The sequence below is a fragment of the Loxodonta africana genome, chromosome 23 (genome assembly GCF_030014295.1).
Source record: "Loxodonta africana isolate mLoxAfr1 chromosome 23, mLoxAfr1.hap2, whole genome shotgun sequence".
NCBI lineage: Eukaryota > Metazoa > Chordata > Mammalia > Proboscidea > Elephantidae > Loxodonta > Loxodonta africana.
Window position 1 is genome coordinate 18,375,564 of NC_087364.1, and position 22,449 is coordinate 18,398,012.

The 22,449-nt window shown below is 43.5% G+C and overlaps 1 protein-coding gene across 1 annotated transcript in view; it reads right to left on the reverse strand.

Moving 5' to 3' along the window:
* The window catches only part of MTUS2 (microtubule associated scaffold protein 2), a 711,801-nt gene that overhangs the window by 498,457 nt on the left and 190,895 nt on the right, over positions 1-22,449 (reverse strand). Inside the window, exons 4-5 of the mRNA XM_003413957.4 lie at positions 12,767-15,207; positions 5,240-5,480 (exon numbers count right to left, since the gene is read on the reverse strand). Coding sequence (XP_003414005.2) covers positions 5,240-5,480; positions 12,767-15,010 — 2,485 coding nt within the window. The 5' untranslated portion in view covers positions 15,011-15,207. The remainder of the gene's footprint in view (positions 1-5,239; positions 5,481-12,766; positions 15,208-22,449) is intronic.

A 22,449-nucleotide genomic window follows, 5' to 3' on the forward strand; every position in this document is an offset into this window, starting at 1 on the left:
AGCTGGCGAAAAGGGCACGAAAAGAGAGAGTGGAGGGAAAGAGCAGGCTGTCTCATTAAGGGGAGAGTAATTGGGAGTGTGTAGCAAGGTGTATATGGGTTCTTGTGTGAGAGACTGACTTGATTTGTAAACTTTCACTTAAAGCACAATAAAAATTCTTTTTAAAAAAATGTACATTCAAAATGGGTATAGGCACACTCTGCTCCTTCACCACTCTCAGTCACTGCTGGCTTTAGTTTTGACACGATACACTCAAGCTCCCAAAACTGGACCCTACCTACTGGCCCCAAGTGGGAAAATAACGTGGGACCCCCAGTTGTAGTGGGTGGGCAATGCTCTGGTTATCCTGATGATTAATAACATGAATTAACAACCATACACATCTCAACTGGAGTAGTACTTCTCTGAATTACTAGATGTGGCCTTATGGATGTTACTTAATAGCCCTGAGCCTTATCTGAACTGCAATTTCCTTATGTGTGGACAGAAAAGAAAAAAAACCTACCTCATAAGACTCTATGCAGATGAAAAAAAATATTGTTTTAGATAATAATCACTGTGCACAATTACAGCTACCTCATCACCTTCATCATCACTATATTCATTGTTAGGTGCCATCGAGTCCATTTTTGAGTCATAGCAAACCTGTGTGACAGAGTAGAACTGCCCCATAGCGGTTTCTATGCTGTAATCTTTACAGGAGCAGATCACCACGTCTTTCTCCCACAGAGCTGCTGGGTGAGTTCGAACCCCCAACCTTTCAGTTAACACCCAAGCACTCAACAGCTGCGCTACCAAGGCTCCTTCACTATACTTAAGTTATCAAATTAATTCTGCACACAAGCAGTTCTGCCTTAAAACAAGTCATTACTTTCACCAAGGCATGGCACAGTGATTCTTGTTCCCACAGTAAGTGTCTTTCATCTTTCAGGACTATAGCTTTCCTAGCTTCTGTCGACATTCTGAAATTTTGTGACAGTAAACTATGAGATGATCTGTTCATTTGCAGGAATCGTTATCATATTTCCTTGCTTATCTAGACTTTCCTTTTCCAGCTGTTTTGATATTCTCAAAGCTGTGCCAATAGACCTGGGAAAATGACTCATACGACAGCGCACATTGGCAGCCAGAGAAGTGTCGATGACCTGAAAACAGAATTGCTGTGACCCATAGCACATTTTGGGACAGCTGCCAGTGCTGCCTCTGTTTGGCTCATATGCAATAAAGAGGTGGTTTTCAAGGAAACCCGGCACATCAGCCTAGTCATTTCAAATTATTATCTGTGTTTTTCAGAAACCCTGAACCTAGCAGAATCTTTCTTATTCCCCAAATCATGAAATAACTGCAAGTCTCATCTATCCATTTCTGATATTTGCTTCTTATATTCTATAAGCTTGAGAAGCCTACTTCACCTATCTTGCTAATCAGGCTTTTGTCCCATTGTTGTCAGATGCTGTTGAGTCGGTTCCGACTCATAGCAACCTCATGTACAACAGAATGAAACACTGCCCAGTCCTGCGCCATCCTCACAATGGTTGCTATGTTTGAGCCCACAGTTGCAGCCACTGTGTCAATCCGCTCATTGAGGGACTTCCTCTTCTTCGCCGACCCTCTGTTTTACCAAGCATGATGTCCTTTTTCCGGGACTGGTCTCTCTTGATAACATATCCAAAGCACGTGAGATGAAGTCTCTCCATTCTTGCTTCTAAGGAGCATCTGTGTGCTTCTTCTGAGACAGATTTGTTTGTTCTTCTGGCAGTCCATAGTATATTCAACATTCTTCACCAACACTGTAATTCGAATGCGTCAACCCTTCTTCAGTCGTCCTTATTCATTGTTCATCTTTCGCATACATATGAGGCGATTGAAAATGCCATGGCTTGGGTCATTACTCCAATTAATCTGCTGTTATAAAGATAATCAATGACTTCCACATTGCCAAATTTACTGATCCCTTCTCTGCCCTTAAACTACTCCCTCTCTCAGTGGCATTGAAAATCACTGAACACGCCTTGCTTGTTTCAGATACATTCTTCTCTTGGCTTCCAGGACGCCAACTTCTTCTGGTTTTCCATCTTCTACACCGGCTACTGCCTCCCAGCCTTCTTTGACAAACTTCCTAATGTTGGACTGTCCCAGGGGCCCTTGTGGGATGCCTTCTTTTCTTAAACTATACTCCCCAAACCTTAGTTGGCATCTGGTGAATCCCAAATTTCCATCTGCAGCCCTGACCTCCCCCCAGTGCCCCTGACTCGTGTATCTAATTACCTCAATGAAAGCTCCACTTGATCTTCTAACAGGCATTTTGCTATTTCCAAAATAGAATGCTTGTATTTCCTCCCAGGCTTAGGCTCTCCCCCAGTGCCCAGAGCATCAACTTCTCTTAAAAAACATCATGCAAGCTATAGAGAAATCAGAACCCTCTTACATTGCTGGTGGGAATGTAAAATGAGACAGGCACTTTGGAAAAGAGTCTGGCAATTCCTCAAACTGTTCCCCAAGAGAAATGAAAACATAAGCCCGTGCAAAAATCTGTGCACACACGTTCATAGCAGCATTATTCATAACAGTCAAAAACGAAACAACCAGCTGGAAGCAACCAAGATGTCCGTCAACGGATGAATGGGTAAATAAATTGTGGTATATTCACACAATGGAATACTACGCATCGATAAAGAACAGTGACGAATCTCTGAAACATTTCATAACATGGAGGAATCTGGAAGGCATTATGCTGAGCGAAATGAGTCAGTTGCAAAAGGACAAATATTGTATAAGACCACTATTATAAGATCTTGAGAAATAGAAAAAACGGAGAAGAATACATACTTTTGTGGTTACAAAGGGGGGAGGGAGGGAGGGAGGGAGAGGGCTTTTTATTGATCAATCTGTAGATAAGAACTGCTTTGGGTGAAGGGAAAGACAACACTCAATACAAGGAAGGTCAGCCTAATTGGACTGGACTAAAAGCAAAGAGGTTTCCGGGATAAAATGAAAGCTTCAAAGGTCAGCGGAGCAGGGGCTGGGGTCTGGGGAACTTGGTTTGAGGGGACTTCTAAGTCAATGGGCAAAATAATTCTATTATGAAAACATTCTGCATCCCACTTTGAATTGTGGCGCCTGGGGTCCTAAATGCCAACAAGCAGCCATCTAAGATACATCAATTGGTCTCAACCCACCTGGAGCAAAGGCAAAGGAAGAACACCAAGGTCACACGACAACTAAGAACCCAAGAGACAGAAAGGGCCACATGAACCAGAGACCTACATTATCCTGAGACCAGAAGAACTAGTTGGTGCCTGGCCACAATCAATGTCTGCCCTGTCAGGGAACACAACAGACAACTCCTGAGGGAGCAGGAGACCAATGGGATACAGACCCCAAATTCTCATGAAAAGAACATACCTAATGGTATGATTGAGACTAGAGGAATCCCAGAGACAATGCTCCCCAGAACTTCTGATGACACAGGACAGGAACCATCCCCGAAGACAAATCATCAGGCATGAAAAGGACTGGTCAGTGGGGGGGAGAGAGATGCCGATGAAGAGAGAGCTAATTAAATCAGGTGGACACTGGAGAGTGTGTTGGCAACTCTTGACTGGAGGAGGGATGGGAAGATAGAGAGAGAGGGAAGATGGCAAAATTGGCACGAAACGAGAGACCGTAAGGGCTAACTCAATAGGGGGAGAGCAAGTGGGAGAAGGGAGTAAGATGTATGTAAACCTACATGTGACAGACTGATTGGAATGGTAAATGTTCACTTGAAGCTTAATAAAAATTAATTAAAAAAAAAAAAAAAGAAACAACCTACATGTCCAACAGCTAATGAATGCATAAACAAAATGGGGTATATATCCACACAATGGAATATTATTCAACAATAAAAAAGAACGAAGAACTGATACACGCTACGACATGGATGAACCTTGTAAACATGACACTAAGTCAAGGAAGCCAGACACAAGACACATATAGACCACATTTGTAGAGACAGAAAGTAGATGAGTGGTTACCTAGGGCTGAGGGGGAGAGAAAATGGGGACTGACTGCTATGGATACGAGGATTTTGAGGGGTATGAAAATGTTCTGAAATTGGATCGTAGTGCTGGTTGAACAACTCTGTGGATATACTTAATACCATATTTTTATGCAAACAAAGGTCAGCAATGCAAACCCACTAGCCACTCCACGGGAGAAAGATGTGACGATATGCTTCAGTAAAAATTTACAGCATTGCAAACCCTACGGGGCAGTCTATTTTGTCCTACAGTTTTGCTATGAGTCAGACTTGACAGCAGCAAGTTTGGTTTAATTTGGGAATTATTTGGTTTTAAGAAAACTCCAAAAAATATTTTTGATTTAAGATTAAAGATTTCCTCAGGGAAATAGTTTCAGGGGTTCATCTAGCCTCCTTGTCTCCAGGAAGTCTGGATCACAACAGAATTTGAAATTCTGTTCTACATTTTCCCCCTTTTGGATCAGGATTCTTCTATACAGTACAAACATTCAGTAATGGTCATGGCTGAGTAATTTTTAAATAAAATAACACTGAAAACCTGGAAGGAACCACACGAGCAGAGGAATGGAGGGAAGAAAGCAAAGGAGTACAGAGGACATCAAGAAGATAACAAGGAACAGCCACTGCAGAACAGGAACAGAGGGACGGGAAGGCAGCAGGTCCTTCCGTTAGCAAATGCAGTATTTTCAAGATTTCTGAACAGGATACTGATGTGCTCACTGCTATACCGCAGGAAGATCTCTCTGACAAATTCTACAGCAGGGTATTGCAAGCCAGAGCTAGCAGGTCAAATTGAGCCCACCACCTGCTTTTATAAATAACATTTTATTGGAACACAGCCACATCCATTCATTCATGTCTTGTCTATGGCTGCTTCTATGCTACAACAACAGTCAAGTAGTTACAATGGAGACTGTTAGCCCTGTAAAACTTAAGATATTTATTATCTGGCCCTTTATAGAAAAGGTTTTCTGAACCTTGGTCTATAGGATCTATTAGAGAAGGCAGAAATTGCAAAAAGCCAGGAGGCAGTAATAAGGGCCGCCATTTTAAAGGTGATATGGAGCATGAGAGTGGCAGGCAAAAGAAAGTTGCAGACACATGGAAGAACAGAAAAAAGTTCCACTAAAAAGGGTGAGAGAAATTCGTACTTTAGATCACTACATCCATTTTAGGTTGTTGTTATTTAAAAGCGCATCAGGAGAAAGCATCGGTTACCTGCTGGATCTGCACTGTAGAGACTGGCAGTGGCTGCTATGGGTCCTGGCGGATGAATGGCGCTCGCTGAAGACCTCTGACTCGCGATCAGAATCCTGCTCTTTGCAGACGGCAGACGAGACATTGCGCCCAATCCCAACTGGGGTTTAAGAAGCATGGCAGATCGATAGAAAGTTGGAGGAACTTCGTAATGAGTATATGGAGGAGAACAAAACTCTTCTTTTCCAGGGTGATCTGTAACCTATGAGGAATTATCAGAAGGTCAGTTAGAGTGTGTCCCATCATAGCATGATACTAAATTCTGCAAAGGACAAAGTTCTAACAGTGACTATGCTGGCACCGTTGAGTTACTTGATCACAGATCACTTATCTTCTCTAGGCCCTAGTGCCTTCATCTCTAAGTCAACAATATAAATAGTATGATCTTTGCTTTCTCTTCCAGTTCTAATACTCTGTGAACCTGTATTTCACTGGGAGAAAAAAGAACTCATTCTATAAGTGTTTTTAACTTCACCATCCTTAAAATCATTGGAATTTGTACAAGTAGTCCATCTACAATGTCAACGAAGCAAACAAAAAAATTGGCAAACGTTCACAAACTTTTGAAAGTTTCATTATACCTAAAGAGACAAAGCACAACCCTCATCTTACAATAAGCAGCTGGACTTTATCAACTTATGTTAAGTCTTTACTATGGTACTTAGAGAATAAAACATGCATTGTTAATGAGAGAGAAAGACTATTTGGAAAAACAGAGAAGTTAATGGAAAGTATGTTCTCAGGCATCTACTATTTGTTTACATAATTAAAAATGAAAGACTGTGAATTACCTCTGATTGTCTTCTGCCAGTAACGTGATGTCCCAAAAAATGTTTGATCAAGTTTTACCAGAATGTAAATTCCCTAGGGCAGAGGAATTACGGCTGAATCCCTAGCACCTAAAACACTGTTGGAGCCCTGGTGGCGCAGTGGTTAAGACCTTGGCTGCTAGCCAAAAGATCAGTAGTTCGGATCCACCAGCCACTCCTTGGAAACCTTATGGTTCTACTCTGTCCTATAGGGTCGCTATGAGTCAGAATTGACTGGACGGCAACAGGTTTGGGTTTTTCCTTTTTTTTTTTTTTTTTGGTTTAGAACAATGTTAAGGAGCCTTGGTGGTACAATATTTAAGCACTTGTCTGCTAACCTAAAGAATGTTGTATGAGCCAGCCACTTTGCAGAAGAAAAGACCTGGAGATCTGCTCCCATAAAGATTACAGCCTGGGAAACCCTCTGGGAGAGTTGTACTCTCATATCAGGTCACTCTGAGTCGGAATCAACTCGAGGACACCCAACAACAACAGACCAGTGAAAGCACATAGTTGAAAAGCTCGATAAATATGTATTAAAGGAATCTTGTTTCTGTTCTTTCCTAAATTTAATAATATAACATTACCACTGCCTTCTCCTGTAGTATCAGAACACAATTTGCTGGAACCCTTTATATATGCAACTGTTCTGTACTCCCAAAGCTCATATGTACTCATATGATCTGTGCTTCTTCACATTAAAAATGAAAAAAGGCAGAACTAAATCATCTATTTCTTTTAAATTTTAATTAAAAAAATAGTGCCAAAGGCTATGTATGAAAAGATACATCTGTTAATTAGTTCTGCTCTAAATCACAATACATTTTAGGCGTCAAACTTATATCTATTCCGGAATCATGAGCGTTTAAGCAATAGTCTTTAATAGGGGCTATAAAAGCTTTGATCCAACTTGTTCAAGAGAAAAAACCCTAATCTGATATCCTTTTAATGTTGAAATGGATGCAAAGTTCTTAAAGCTGCCATTATTGAAACAAAAGATTAGGCCTTTAATGTTTTATCATAATTACATCGTAAAATACGCATGATTACTGTAGTAGTCTGACATCAGGCTCTGGCAAATGATACATTCCCGTGAAAGAACATTCTACAGCTGCTCTCTGATAAAATTTTTATCATTCTCTGCTAACTCTCACTATCAATCTTTGGCTTCTCTATTATACTCAGATCCCCTCTATTTTTATTTATTTATTTTACTTTCTAAATTTTTGGTGCTATTGCTCATTGCTTTTAGCAAGTGCTTTTTTTCATGAAGAAATTACTATCACTTCCAATCTACATCTATCAGGTTCTTAAGGTTTGCACGGTGCTGGTCTCTGTAACAAGGAGCCCTGTGGCTCAATGGTTAAGTGCTCGGCTGCCAACCGAAAGGCCAGTAGTTCAAACCCACCACCCGTCCATGGAAGAAAGGACCTGGTGATTTGCTCCCATAAAGATTAGAGCCATGCCTTTTTTTTTTTTTTTTTTTTACTGCCAATTGGACAATTTTTTACAAGTGTAATTCAGTGACACCGATTACGTTCATCATGTTGTGTGACCATCACCACTCTCCTTTTCCAAATTCTTCCACCATTAACAGAAGCTCAGCGTCCCCTAAGCAATGACTCCCCATTTCTCCTGTTTTTTCCCAGTTGCTGTGGACTAGATTCCAACTCTGGCGACCACATGTGTTTCATGATAGACCTGTACGCCATAGGATTTTCATGGCTGTAACCTTTCAGAAGTAGATAGCCAGGCCTTTCTTCTGAGGTGCCTCTGGGTGGTTCTAACAGCCCAACTTTTGGTTACCAGCCCAGAGCTTTTGCACCACCCAGGCCCTCCTCCTGGAACCACTAATAAACTTTGGTCTCTAACTTTGCCTATTTCATATAAGCAGGATCATGCTCCATGAATTTTTAATAAAACAAGGGAGTCTACCAAAGGCTCCAAACTCTTTTCTTTCATCTTCATTAAAGGCACCCAGCAGGCCACATTGCACTGTCATACCCACAGAGAAAAATCCCAAATGGTTTTGTCTTCCCTAATAGAGCTTTTGAAAAGAAATAATTTTGAAGAGAAATAATTTTGGAAGCAAAACAAACAAATGATTCCTTGGCTCTTAATACTACTGTCCTGAGATAATCTCTAAAACTTAAATCAAAGATATTCCCTGAAGTCTTCTTTAAAGCAAACAGTACTTTAGCTTATCTAGTAAAGAATGCCTGCCTTGAACATTGTGCTCTTTTAAGAGCTATCTATATGGGATCAAATTGACAAGTGCAACTCAAAAGGGTAAATAAGAAGCTTAGGGGGCAGAGAGTTTATGTTAATGGGGGAGGAACAATTCAGAAAAGGAGGGAGAGAATGGTTGTACAACTCAAAGAAAGTAATCAATGTCACTGAATTGTACATGTAGCAACTGTTGAATTGGCATATGTTCTGTGTATACTCCCAACAACAAATAAAAAGTCAAAAATAAATAACAATTAAATTAAAAAAAAAAAAAAGAATCCTTGGGATTTCAGACGAACTCCTAAAAGCTATCAAGGCACACTCACAAATGCATTCTTGCTGGACTGTCCCTCTTCCCTAGGAGACAGAGGGTAACTGCGGAGGCTTCCCGAGAGGCCACTGGGATAGCCGCAGGGAAGAAGGTGCTTGTCAAAGAGATGATGTGGCACCAGACCCTGAGCCATAAGGTCCTGTCTTCTCATCACTGCCCCTTCTTCCTACCTTCCTTCACCAAAAATTGAAAGGGCTCACCAATATACCAGAGAAGTCGGTGGGAAGGAGTTCTCAGCCCTTAGTCTAGGCAACAGCAGAAAGCAGGCTAAACAAGTGAGAATACTTTTCACCCTCCGTGAACTTCCAAAAACTCAGCCGTTGAAAATCCAATGGAGCACAGTTCTACTCTGACACACATGGGGTCGCCATGAGTTGGAACTGACTTGATGGCAATTGGTCTGGAGTCCCTGGGTGGCGAAAACAGTTAATGCGTTCAGCTGTTAACTGAAAGATTGGAGGTTCGAGTCCACATGGTGATCTACTTCTAAAGACTCAGCCATTGAAAGCCCTATGTGGTACAATACAGCTCTGGCCCACACGGGGCCCCATGAGTTGGAGTCAACTCCACTGCAACTGGGTGGTGTTTTTTACCAGAGTGGGTCTGGTTTGGGTTTTTTAGATTCAAGATTAACTTTGAAGCCACTTCTCTGGTGATTTAAATGTTTCTGCTGCTCTTGCCAGCTGGGAAGCTATTTTCTTTCTGAAAAGAGCATTTACAATTGATTTCTCTGTTTACATCTTTGCTATCTAACCTGCTGGGCACTGCCACTAGCGATAAAAAAAAATCTGAAGTTTTTTTTTTTTTTTCTTTAAGACTCTCTCACTGTATGTATTAAAAAATACATGGCTTCTGCATTAAAAAATTATTTCTGTTGCAACTGGTCTTACACATGCTACTTTCCTGAGAAGGGCTAAAGCCATCCCATGGGGAGTTAGGAGTGCACAGGCTTTCAGATCTCCCTGCTCCGAGCCTGCAGACGGAGGGGGGCATTGGCTGGGTCTCACCACGTCACAGCTGTAGGAGCGAATGGCCAAGGGCCAGGCCGTGCTCCACTTCTGATGAAAGATGACAACCACAGGAATTGGGGGCAGTGGTGGTTCAGCAGTAGACTTCTCCCTTTCCATGTGGGAGACCCAGTTCAATTCCCAGCCAAAGCACCTCGTGCATAGCCACCGCCCATCCACTAGTGGAGGCCTGCATGTTGCTATGATGCTTAACAGGTTTCAGCAGAGCTTTCAGACTAAGGCGGACTAGGAAGAAATGCCTGGTGGTCTTCTTCTGAAAATCAGCCAGTGAAAACCCAGTGGAGCGCAACAGTCTGGTCCCCTTGGGCATGGCCGTTTCGGTGGCAGCTAACAACAACCACCACAGAAATTAGCCCAACACAACACCCTGGGGCTGTTCTCTGTCTTGTCAGATGCTCTGATTATGGAAGAAATGACTCACAGCTACACAGGCCAGAGTGCAGCTGGGCCACCCTCACCCACCCCTGCTGGGTCCCTCCAAACCCTTCAGGATTATTAAAACCACACAACACCCTGTGATTCCATTTCCTTGAGATGTAGGGCAGCTTCTAGAGGATGAAAAATAGAAAATATTTGGGGAAACATGTATATATTATAGAAATTCTTCAATGGAGCAGAAGCAAGAAAAGGAATATACAAATGAAAAATTAAGATGGGTCCCAGAGAAAGCATTAGAGAAAACTGAGTTTTGGGTACATCTCTGTGATGGTTAATGTTATGTGTCAGCCTGGCTTGGCTCTGATTCTCGGTGGTTTGGCAGACACTGGACTGGCTGCTCTTCCATAATGTGATATAATGTAATCACCTTCCATGCTGTGATCTGGTGTTTACATTATAGTACATGGGCAGCCAATCAGTTGAAAGGGGAGTTTCCTTGGGGGTGTGACCTGCCTCCAGTATATAAATGGACGCTCTGGCAGAGCTCACTCTCTCTCTCTCTGCCCTGCACTCTTCCTGTTGCCTAAACTCCAGTGCCTGGGACGTTAGCCTGCAGAAGTCTCCTCCCTGCCGCCTGACCCACAGATTTGGGACTTGCCAGCCCCCACAACTGCATGAGCCATTTCCTTGAAGTAAATTTCTCTACATATTTATACATATATTTCACTGGTTTTGCTCCTCTAGAGAACCCAGACTAAGACCATCTCTGAATAAGGTTTCCCTCATGAGTGTGTTTTGCAGAGAAAAATCTAATGGCTCTTTGTGGAACTTCTGCAGTGATCCTGCAAGGGAGGGGAGGAGGTTCATTCATTTCTTTAAGCAGCCTTGGTACCTATAGCCATGCAAGACCTGCCTCGGAGAGTCCCGGGGCCATCTCCCAGGGCCTCACAGGTTTTGAGCCTGACCCTGGGTCTCAGAGGACCAGGTGGTTATGATTTTGGAAATCTGGGAACTAGTCATGTTAACCAAGCTCAGAGACTTACGTATAAAAAAAATAAGAAAGGTAATTTCTCCATTTTCAGTGAGGTACCACTGCCTGCAGCCAGACTTGAACGTTCCTGATTGTCACTGCAGCCACCACGTGAGAAGCACACTTATGAACGGAAGGCAGCTCAATCCAGCACAGTAACACGGGACCCTGAAACTCTCCAGTCAGCAGCCTCTGTCTGGAGGCCCGAGATGGGAGGCCAGCTACGATCAGAGGGCTGCTAGGCAGGCCCAGGGTCAGAGCTCTGGGAGGAGCTGTGTGATTTGAGTGCTAAGGGGCAGGGCAAATGGCCAGTTGGTCAGTGGGCACCCTGCCAACGTCTCCTGCCAAGAATGGATTCGCCCTTTGCTCTGGGCCAAATCAGGAGACTCCTCCTGTGATCACTACATTACTTTAGGGATGTCAATATATTCAGTCAAGCTGGAGGCCAACTTTGGACTCAGCCAGTTTATCTCTAGGGAGCCCTAGTGGTACAGCGGCTAAGGCTGCTAACCGAAAGGTTGGCAGTTCGAACCCACCAGCTGCTCTGCAGGAGAGATGTGGCAGTGTTTCCATAAGGATTTCAGCCTTGGAAACCCTATGGGGCAGTTTTACTCTGTCCTATACGGTTGCTATGAATTGGAATCAATTTGATGGCCATGAGTTTGGTTTGGTTTAGAATCTATCTCTAGGGAGCCTTGGCATGCCTTTATTTGAATCCAACATACATGCGTTTCATAATTCAGCTTAGCATACAACATTTTTTTGAGCACCTATTTGTGCCAAGGAGTCCCTAGGTGATTCAAATGGCTAACGCACTCAGCTGTTAACCATTCTGCTCGAATCTGCCCAAAGGTGCCTCGGAAGAAAATCCTGGCGATCTGCTTCTGAAAAATCAGCCATTGACCACCCACGCCTAACAGATCATTGTCTGTTCATTTGCCACGTTATATTCACTTGTGTGAATATGAGATTCTCCCATCAGAGGATAAAGTTTAGTCAATTTGAAGAATATACTTATTTCGGAATTTTTCTTCCTTTGGCCTGAAGCCCTGGTGGTGTAACGGTTAAGCGCTCAGCTGCTAACCAAAAAGTGAGCAGTTTGAATCCACCCAGCGGCTCTGTGGGAGAAAGACCTGGCAATCTGCTCCCGGAAAGATTACAGCCGAGAACACCCTATGGAGTGGTTCTACTTTGCCACATGGGGGCGCTGTGAGTCAGAATCAGCTTGACAGTGCCTACAACCACAACAACATTTAAACATGGAGGTTAATTTAATATTCACATAATTTGATAGGTATTAGGAGTCTTCGCGTGGTACAAATGATTAATGCGCTCAGCTGCTAACTGTAAGGTTGGAGGCTCAAGTCCACCCAGAGGCACCTCGGAAGAAAGGCCTGGTGATCTACGTCTGAAAAATCAGTCACTGAAACCCCCACGGAGCACAGTTCCACCCTGACACATACGGGGTCACCACGAGTCAGAGTCGACTCGACAGCAACTGCTTTTATCCAACTCATTACGATCGTCAAACTCTTCTAGTCAAAAATGTCCATTTCTGACCAAGTACATCCACCAATTTGCTTAGAGAGAATATTTTGTTTTCACAATTCATTGAGAATATATAACAAGCTTTAGGACAGCCAGGTGGTTATAGGTCATATCACAACGACATCATTCTCTTACCTCCTGCAAAAACTTTTCACTCATTGGACTGAAATGATGTCCTGGGGGCTTGATTCCAGACACCATCAACCCAGAGCTGAAGACCCTTGGCTTTTGCAAGTCTGGCTTGAATTTCTCATAGAGGGTGGCAGGCGGCTTGAGGTCTCCACCTGCTGTCTTCTCCTCTTTGGGAAGAGGCATGCTACACGCAGGCGGGGCGTAAGGGAGCCCCATTGGAACCAGCGAGGCATCCACCTGGCCCAGAGCCTGAGGACCCCTCCTGATGTAAGTGATGATTTTGGGTCTCACGTGCTTGGGCTTGGGCATGATGACAGGCTTGGCTTCTGTCCTCTCATCTGCTTTTTCAACCTGGCCATTCTCCATTCCCTCCTGAGAGGAAGGCGTGTCCTTGGAATGTGTGAAGACAGGCTTGGGGACCCCACTGGGGCAGATGTTCTTGTCAGGCACTTTCGGGGGAGTGTTCAACAACTGCACACTGCCGGGGGCAGGTGGGGCAGCCACGGAGAACCCCGAGTTCAAGCTCAACATGCCAAGATCCTGGACACTGCTACTGGCCAGTATGGGCTGGTGGGTCACGTTCACTGTTGGGATACTGAGGGGTGCTGGGATGTTGAAAAGGGAGTTGGCTCTTGCTGGGGTACTGTCCGTCTCAGTTGCATTTTCTAGAAGTTTCCTAGTTTCAACAGCAGATGCAGTCATCTGTTTGTTTTCTCCTGCTTCTGAGCTGCTGCTTTGATGGACAAGGGGTTCAGGGACCCCAGTATTGTTTTCTCCAGCAGAAGAATCTGAAGCCAAAGACATGGCAACATCCATGTTCCCACTGCCCAGTATCCTTCTTTTCTCACTGACATCAGAGGGCTCGCTGCTGGGTGGATCACCAAGACTAGAAGCTGCCTGACCTTCACCTGGTGAAATGTTTGGTGGTGTTTCACCCAATTTCCTACCTACACTTGGTGAAATTTTGCCAGTGGAAGCAGGGCCCTGTGTATAGATGGTTTGAAGAGAATCTTCATCATCTAGGTCAACCTCTCTCTTCTCATCGTCACGACTTCCTCTTCCCAGCCCAAGATGGTGAAGATTGTTGTTGGGTAGGCTACTGACTGCACCTGTGGCTTCTTGGTGTGAGGGAGGCTTCTCTGCTTTTCCACATGGCTCTTTTCTCTCTAGGGGTAATGTACTATCTTCCTTACTACCCCCCAGACATTCTGCCTGAGTAGACTTTAATTCCTGTGCAGCCCTGGGTTGAATATATTTCAGCTCCGTCTTGGGCTCTTCCTTTCCCTGAACTAATTGTGCTTCAGGCTGACTTAGGATTTCCTTAGAGCCTGACATGAAATGCAGAGTAGGCTCCGTCTGTGAGGAACGTGATGTGCTCTCATCGCTAACATTCAGTACACTTAGCCCCTCCCTTTGGGTCTCTGAGGGGGTGGTTTCCTTGATTTCTGAGGTAGATGGTTTAGGATACAGCCCAAGCTTTTCCTCTGAGGCTCTGTCAGCTGAGTGAAAAGCTGCCTCTAAAAAGTGGACTGACAACGTCTTCTGTGGTTTCTCCCCACCTCCAGACACAGGACACAGGGCTTGGGTGGCATCCACTGAGGCAGGCTGGAGACGCTGCTGATTCCCGCTCCCAGCATGCTCCTTGGTGAGCGCGTCCATCTGAACAGCATAGCCACTTGCTCTTTCCGTGGAATGTTTCCTCAGCTCCTCGCTGTCAAGGGCCTTTGCCAATTTATCCTTGGGAACATGCTGGGTAATGTCAGCATCCCTTTTAGCCAAAACCTCCGGACATGCCTCACTTGAAACAGTCCTCCAGCCCGGCAGGCTGGGTCCCTGAACACCCAGGGGAGTCTGCAGAAGAGCTGTGCCTTTCTCCATGGTGTGCTCACTCAGCTCCCTGTGAACTGCTGAAGAGAGCTTACAGTCTTTCAGGCTGGTGGGGCTGGCCTGAGAGTCCTTCCCAAAGCCCTGAAGCTTGTGGAATTCCTTACTGAAATGGGTGATATTTTCTGGCTCCCTTGAGTTTGCATTTCCGGTTTCATCTGCCAGGCCACACGTCTTCAACTCATCATGAGGGGAACTGGCCTCTCCCGTGATTTGATTGGCGTTTGTATCTCCCAGACTGAGGATACTCTCATTATTATTTTTCACTCCATTTCTGTTGTCCCGCAACTGCGTGTAACATGACTTCTTAGGAGCCATTGGAACACTCATTGTCACCCCTTCACGGGGGGGGTTGTGTGCCATGCAGTCCTCCTCAACGGGCAGGGGCTTCCTTCAAGCTGCAATTTGACCAACAGGAAGTCCTCAAGCTGCTTGCTGCCCCCGGACAATGTCACGTGATGATGCTGCTGCCATTTTAACACCAGGCATTGTCTGGGCGCACAGCACAATGACGTATCGGTTGGGTTTCCGCTGAATGAGAATCAACTAGTCCAAAAGACCTATAGACAAATAAAAATACATCTGCGTTAGGTCAACAACAAGAGATACTTAGGAGACAAAAGCGTAGTATATGTAGATTCATTCATGGCTTTCATACTATCATTTCATTCACCCAATCAACATATTTCTCAAAAACCTGTCAGGCAGGGGCTCCTCCTGGCCAAACACTGGGAAATTGATACCATGTTACAAGTGGATAAAAACATACTAAATTTTATAAAGGAGCCCTGGTGGCGCAACCGGTTAAGCGCTTGGTTGCTAAACGAAAGGTTGAGGGTTTGAACCCACCCAACAGCTCCTGGGGAGAAAGACCTGGCAAGCAATCTGCTTCAGTAAAGATTAAAATTAAAAAAAAAAATAAGATTACAGCCTAGAAAATCCTAAGGGGCAGGTCTACACTGTCACATGGGCTCGCTAGGAGTCGAAAATGACTCAACAGCATCTAACAATAACGACAAATTTTAAAAAGCTGCAAGTCCATACAGATGATAAAAAATAAAAAAAAGGATAGAGGAGAAGCTAAGGCTCTTCTTTACAGAAGAATACTAACAGAAAAATGACAGAATTAGGAAAATCGCCCTGTAGCAATGATCGCAATGATAACTGTTTTGTGCAAAGGCCACAAATGGACGCTCAAAACATTGGATGAAAAATTGTTGGGGAACAGGTTACTTACAGGGTCTCAAAGTATCATCCCACAGACTACTCTATTTCTTACTAAAGCAAAGTTTTATCTTTACAATGGAGCAATCTGGAGGACATGACCTTAACCACAGGTTCACATTTCATATCATCAATAATGAACATTGACATCACATGCCCTTGAAGCTAGGTCCTTCTCAGCACGCACAGCACTGATGTAGTATTCTCACCATAAATGCTCAATCTGAGTTTAACTGTGAGGAAATAAACAGAAATTCAAATTGAGGGACATTCAACTCAATAACTGGCCTAACTCTTCAAAACAGCCAGGTGGTATCTGAACACAATGCATGATCTTGGACTGGGTCCTGGATTTTTAAAAAAGTCAGCAAAAGACATTATTGGGACGATTGGAGATCTAAATATGGACTGTATGTGAGGTAAGAGTATTGCATCAATGTTACACTATTGGGTATATACCAGTAATGTGACTATGTCGGAGATTATCTTTGTCCTCAGAAGTATCATGGTCTAGAATTTAGGTGACACATGACATGATGTCTAGAAATCATTCTCAAGTGATCCAACAAATAAAAATGTGAATGTGTGTGTGTGAGAGATAGAGAGAGAAAGCACGAACATGGCAAAAGATGAGCCATTTGAAAATCTAGGTGAGTCACTCTATTATAGCTGTAACTTTTCTACAGACTTGAAATTTTTCAAAATAAAAAAGTTGGGGAGACTCTTGATTCCAGCCTTCAGGGTTCCATGATCTGGCCCCTACAGAGCTTTCTACCTCCCTCTCTGTCTCCAGGCTGCAGCCGCACTGGGCTCATTCCTCACATTACACATTGCTTCCTCCCTGCACCAGGACCTTTGCACCTACTCTCCCATCTGCAGTGGAATGTGGAGTCCTCCCCCAGTCTCATCCAAGTAACTGCTACATATTCTACAGTCCACAGCATAAATACCACTTCTTCCAGGAAGTCTTCCTGAGCCACTGGAACAAATTAAATCTGTCTCTGATGAACATTCATGACACCTTGTAGTTTGACGTTGAAATATTAAATTAAAAAAAAAAACCTTCAGATGTGCTAGACACCGGAGATAAATATTGTTCAATATCTGGAAAATGTATTAGGCACTTAATACTTATTTACAGCATGAATGAAAGAATAAACAATGACGAAGATAAAAGTTGTTTCTTTCCTCATAGAGTTTAAAATCTAATACAGTAGTCCCCAATTTAAGACATATTCAAGTTACAATATATTCCCACTTACAGCTGTCAGTTTTTTTTTTCTGTACATCTTATTGTTAATAACGTGTACTACATACAATGTCGCAATGCAGCAGGATTGGCTGATGTTACCATTCTCTATAAGTTTATATGTAATGTTTACAACCCCTGAGACAAAAAAGATCAGATTTATAAAGACATTGTTAATAAAAAAAAAAAAGGCAATTAAAAAAAAAAAAAAAAGAGGTATTTGACTTACGTCAGAGCCAATTTACGAAGGAGTCTTCAGAATGGAACCCCACCATAACTCGGGGACTACCTGTATTTAATTCCCTGTTAAAGTAAGTTCACCCATCATCACTAAGTCATTCAAGTCAAGGCTAACACTGTTTTCTCTACCACTCTGAGTGCCTTTTATTAGAACTGAGGGTGGTAGATTTTAACTGTAACAAAGTTATGCCCCATCCCTAATTCCCCCAATGGATATTCAAAGTTAACAGTCTCCCACACCTTCCTATTCCTTTGTACAGACAATACCAGTATATACACCGTATTTTTTGCAAGTAATGCGCCCACATAGATAGCGCAACCGCACATATAGTGAGTGGCATAGTGCACTTACAAAAATAGTACAGGTGGAGAGGGGTTACATGGTTGGCAAAAAAATGTAGAATGTGCACATTATTTCCATAAAAATACGGTACACTACACAGGAGGTGTTTTTGTTTTTACTGAAATAGGTTACATCCTTTCATCATTATCTAATATGTTATTCATATCATAATCATCATCTCATATATTATTCATATATGTGTATGTATGTGTATGCATGTGTGTGTATTAAAGCAAAATGATATAATGAACATCTGAGAGTCTACCACCTGACCCTAGGGCTGAAAGATTCCCATTAACTTGCAGCTACCTCTCTGCCCCTCTTCATTCCCAACCCCTACCTTTCCAACTTAATTTTTCACTCGACAACCTTCCCTAAAAAAAAATCAGTTGATAGCATTCTTCTTTCCTTTCATTTCTTTGGCGTCCGTGTATAAAACCCTTTGCTGTTGAATCGATTTCAACTCATGGCAACCCCATGTGTGACAGAGTAGAACTGCTCTGTAAGGTTCTTTTGGAAACCTTTATGGAAGCTGATCGCCAGGCCTTTCTTCTGTGGTGCCTCTGGGTGGGTTCGAACAGCCAACATTTAGGTTAGCAGTGAAGCACAAACTGTTTGTGCCACCTGGGACCTCATCTATGCATAAACATGTATTTTTTGCATCAGTGAGATCATTTCACATCAGCTGGTTTGTTAAGTCAGTTTTTTTTGTTTGTCCTTCCTCCCTTTCACCCCAAGACACATTAGCGTACTGGTCTCTTTCTTTCCATGCTTCCCCCAGGCTCAGTAGCCCTCCTCGAAGACTCACACCCATACACATACATATGTGCTTTCTATTCCCATCGTGCTGCCCGTCCCTCTTCTCAGTGTCTCACTCATTGTCGTCATCCTCCCCACTTCCTTCATCCCTGTCTCCCACTCGGTTTCTCCTTCTCTTTCCTCTCCTCCCAGGCCTGTCTTCAGTAAGCCAGTGGCACCCCAGGTCTGCCTGACCCCAGCACACCCCTCAAGCCTAACCCAGGTGTTGATACTCTGATCCCGGCCTTAGTTTCCTCACGCACAGGGTATTCTCAATATTTCTTTGGTCAATTTTATTATTTTTGGTTGTTGTTTCTGCTATTTGCTCCCGTGGTGTTTTTATTTATTTATTTTGGTGAAAGTACACACAGCCAGAGACACCCCATTACAATAATTTCTACAGGTATAATTCAGTGACATTGGTTACATTCTGCAAGTTGTGTTCCCATCCTCACTATCCTTTTCCATGTTATTCCACCACCGTTATCTTATACTACTAGCACCCAAGCTTCCCATTCAACCTTTGGAGTTGCCATTGTCGAATTGATCTCACATAGAGAATTCTTTAAAAGAGCACAACGTCCAAAGTAGACATACGTTACTAACAAAGATAAGCTTTTTTTTTTTGGTTCCAAGAAGACTTCAGCGAATAGTTTCAGTTTAAAAGTGTTTCCCTTGAATGTATACATGTTCTCAGGCACAAATACAAAAGGCACTGCAAAACAGAGCTCTGGTGACAACCATTTAGGCAAATCAATAAGACAGCAGTTTAAAAGAATACTTTGTTCCCTGGGTCCATAAGCAGACAACCCAGCGAGCCATGAAGAGCAGAAAAATCCACCAATAAGGGCCATCCACAGACAGTGAGCTTCCCTAACGCTCTGCAGGCAGAACTGTAAGCATGAAGCTGAGAGTCCCCTTTGGTTTGAATTGGTGAGGCTGGGAGACAACTCAAACTCTTCTCAGCAGTAAACAACAAAATAGAACACTATATAAACCACAATCCACAATGTGGCTGGTAGAAAGTGACAAGCAGATATAAAATCAGTGTCTTGCTCTAAAGCGTTGTAGTTTAATTTTTAAAGAACTGTATCATAGATGTTCTTTGTCTCCATCAGTAAGCAATAGCTATTACTCACTGGTAAGTGGATGGAAAGCTGGAACCACCTGTTGCTAGCAGCCAACAAGTTGACTCGGATTCATGGAGACCTTATATACAACACAACAAAATGCCGCCCCCAGTCCTGTGACATTCTCATGACTACCAGTATGTTTGAGTCTATTGCAGCAGCCACTGTGCCAATCCATCTCACCGAGAGCCTCCCTTGCTCTCACTGGCCCTCTACTTCCCCAAACATGATGCCCTCTGCCAGTGATTGATCCCTCCTGATGACGTGTCCAAAGCAAGCAAGTTGGACAACGTTCTGTTGTGATCCATAACGTTTTTATTAGACCCTATTGATCACAATGATCTGATCCCAGTATGCATAGGATCACCTTAAGTCAGGGCCCACTGGATGGCAGCTAACAACATTCAGAGATTGCCAGGCCTTTCTTCCTTGTCTTAGTCTGGAAGCTCTGCTAAAACCTGCCCACCATGGGTGATCTCGTTGGTATTTAAATTACTGGTGGCATAGCTTCCAGCATCACACAAGCCACCAGAGTACGACACACTGACAGATGAGTGGTACTGGATATTCTGCTCAGCCCTTTTTCATATTAGGCTATTTAATATCTGCGATGGCCTCTAGAAATAGCTCTTAACATCCACCTACTTTTTTTTTTTCCAGGTAAGGAAACAAAAGCTCAGAGAGGGTGACATTCCTTAGGACACACAGCTAGGAAGCGGCAGAGCAGAGACAAAGACAGAAAAGTAAATGCCTGCAGAAAGCAGGAGCTGTAAAGGAAGGCTGCCCGTGGGTGAGACCGTGCCAACCTCATGGGAGGAATCCAACGTGAAAGCACTGTCTAAGAACACGAATGGAAACGCCAAAGGAAAAACCAAACAAGGAGAGAAAGCTTAAACAAGATCAAAGAAGTCATTGAAAAGACCTTCTTGAATTACATAAGGCGGAACTGTACACAGGAGGTTAGGGCTCACGCTTCCTTCCTCCCCCCCCACCCATTCAACCCTGCTTCACACTCCCACCACAAAGCTATCAGTCTGCCAGAAGACGATCCCAAAGCAAATACAAACAAGAGTTTTTTTCTGGACCTGGGTTTCAATTCACAGTTCCCTACTAAGATAAAAACCCAATAGCTCTACCCTCTGAGAGTCAAATTCCAGTTCAAACACTACCTCCTACATCAAGCCTCCTCCTGGCAAAGGAAAAGTGAAGAAGGAGCTACATATCGTCCCCCCATGCCCTGAACCCCAAATCTTTCCTCGGGTACTGTAATGCTATGTTTTTTCATTATAGTTAAGTAAATTTTATTTTATTATTGTTAACCATGTCTTTTTACTTTAGTTATGTGTGTCTTCTGAGGGCAATGGTGGTTCAGTGGTCGACTTCTCCCCTTCCATGCTGGAGACACAGGTTCAATTCCTGGCCAACGTACCTCACGCACAGTCCCCAACAGTCCCTCAGTGGAGGCTTGCGTGTTGCTATGACGCTGAACAGGTTTCAGCGGAGCTTCCAGACTACAGTGGACCAGGAAGAAAGGCCTGGAGATCCACGTCCAAATATCAGTCAGCGAAAACCCTATGGATGACACCATTACGATCTGCAGCCGATCATGGGGATAACACAGGTCCAGGCAGCATTTCCTTCCTTGTACATGGGGTTTCCATGACTCGGGGTCGACTCGAAGGCAACTCACAACATCAGCATGTGTGTCATTTTTATTACAGTTATGTGTGTCTCACACCCTTTATTAAACTATAAGCTCATTAGGTTTAAACTTCCATTTCCTGGTGGTGTCTGGGACAGCACTTTGCACATAGTAGGCGCTTTGGGATGAAGTATCTCATCTCAACTTGTCCTCAACAATGGCTCTATTATTTCTGTCAGATCTTTTAAGATAGTGATTGTAAAGCCATCATTTCCAGCTGGGTAACTCTTAGGCACCCTCCTCCCCCAACAGAAAGGGCTGTATCAGAATATCCGGGGGAGATTATATGAAAAAATAAATTCTCATCATCACTTTGATGTATATTTGTCTTAATATTTCATTTATTCACAGCATAAATAAACTCAAGGAAGCTTTTGAGATTTCTATGGTATCAGAAAGAATCCCTGGTGGTCCAATGGTTAAGTGCTCGGCTGCTAAACAAAAGGTTGGCGGTTCAAACCCACCCAGTAGCTCCTGCTGAATCCTGCCAAATAATGTAAAATCTAACAGCTGTTCTGCTTTCCTCATCTTCATACAGGAGCCCTGATGGCACAACAGTTAAGCACTTGGCTGCTATCTGAAAAGGTTGGTGGTTCGAACCTACCCAGTAGCTCCAAGGGAGAAAGACCTGGCAATCTGGTCCTGTAAAGATTATAGCCTAGAAAGCCCTATAGGGCAGTTCTACTCTGTCATGTGAGGTCGCTACAACAACAACTTTATAAAAAATTATATTATTAACATGATACACCAAACCCGTTGCCATCGAGTCGATTCCGACTCATTTGGACCCTCTAGAACAGAGTAGAACTGCCCCACAGGGTTTCCAAGGAACACCTGGTGGATTCGAACTGCCCACCTTTTGGTTAGCAGCCAAGCTCTCAACCACAACATCACCAGGGCTCTGTAATAGAATGTTAAAGACTTCAAATATATGCCCAGTAAAAATACTCCTATAGGGTAGTTCTACTTGTCACATGGGGTTGCTATGAGTCAGAATCGACTCGATGGCACTAACAATATCTTACATACCTAACACGGAGAGCGCATCACATTTTATTAGAATATACAGATAGAACTTTGTTCAGGAGGAATATCTTTTTTCAAAGTAGCAGAGGC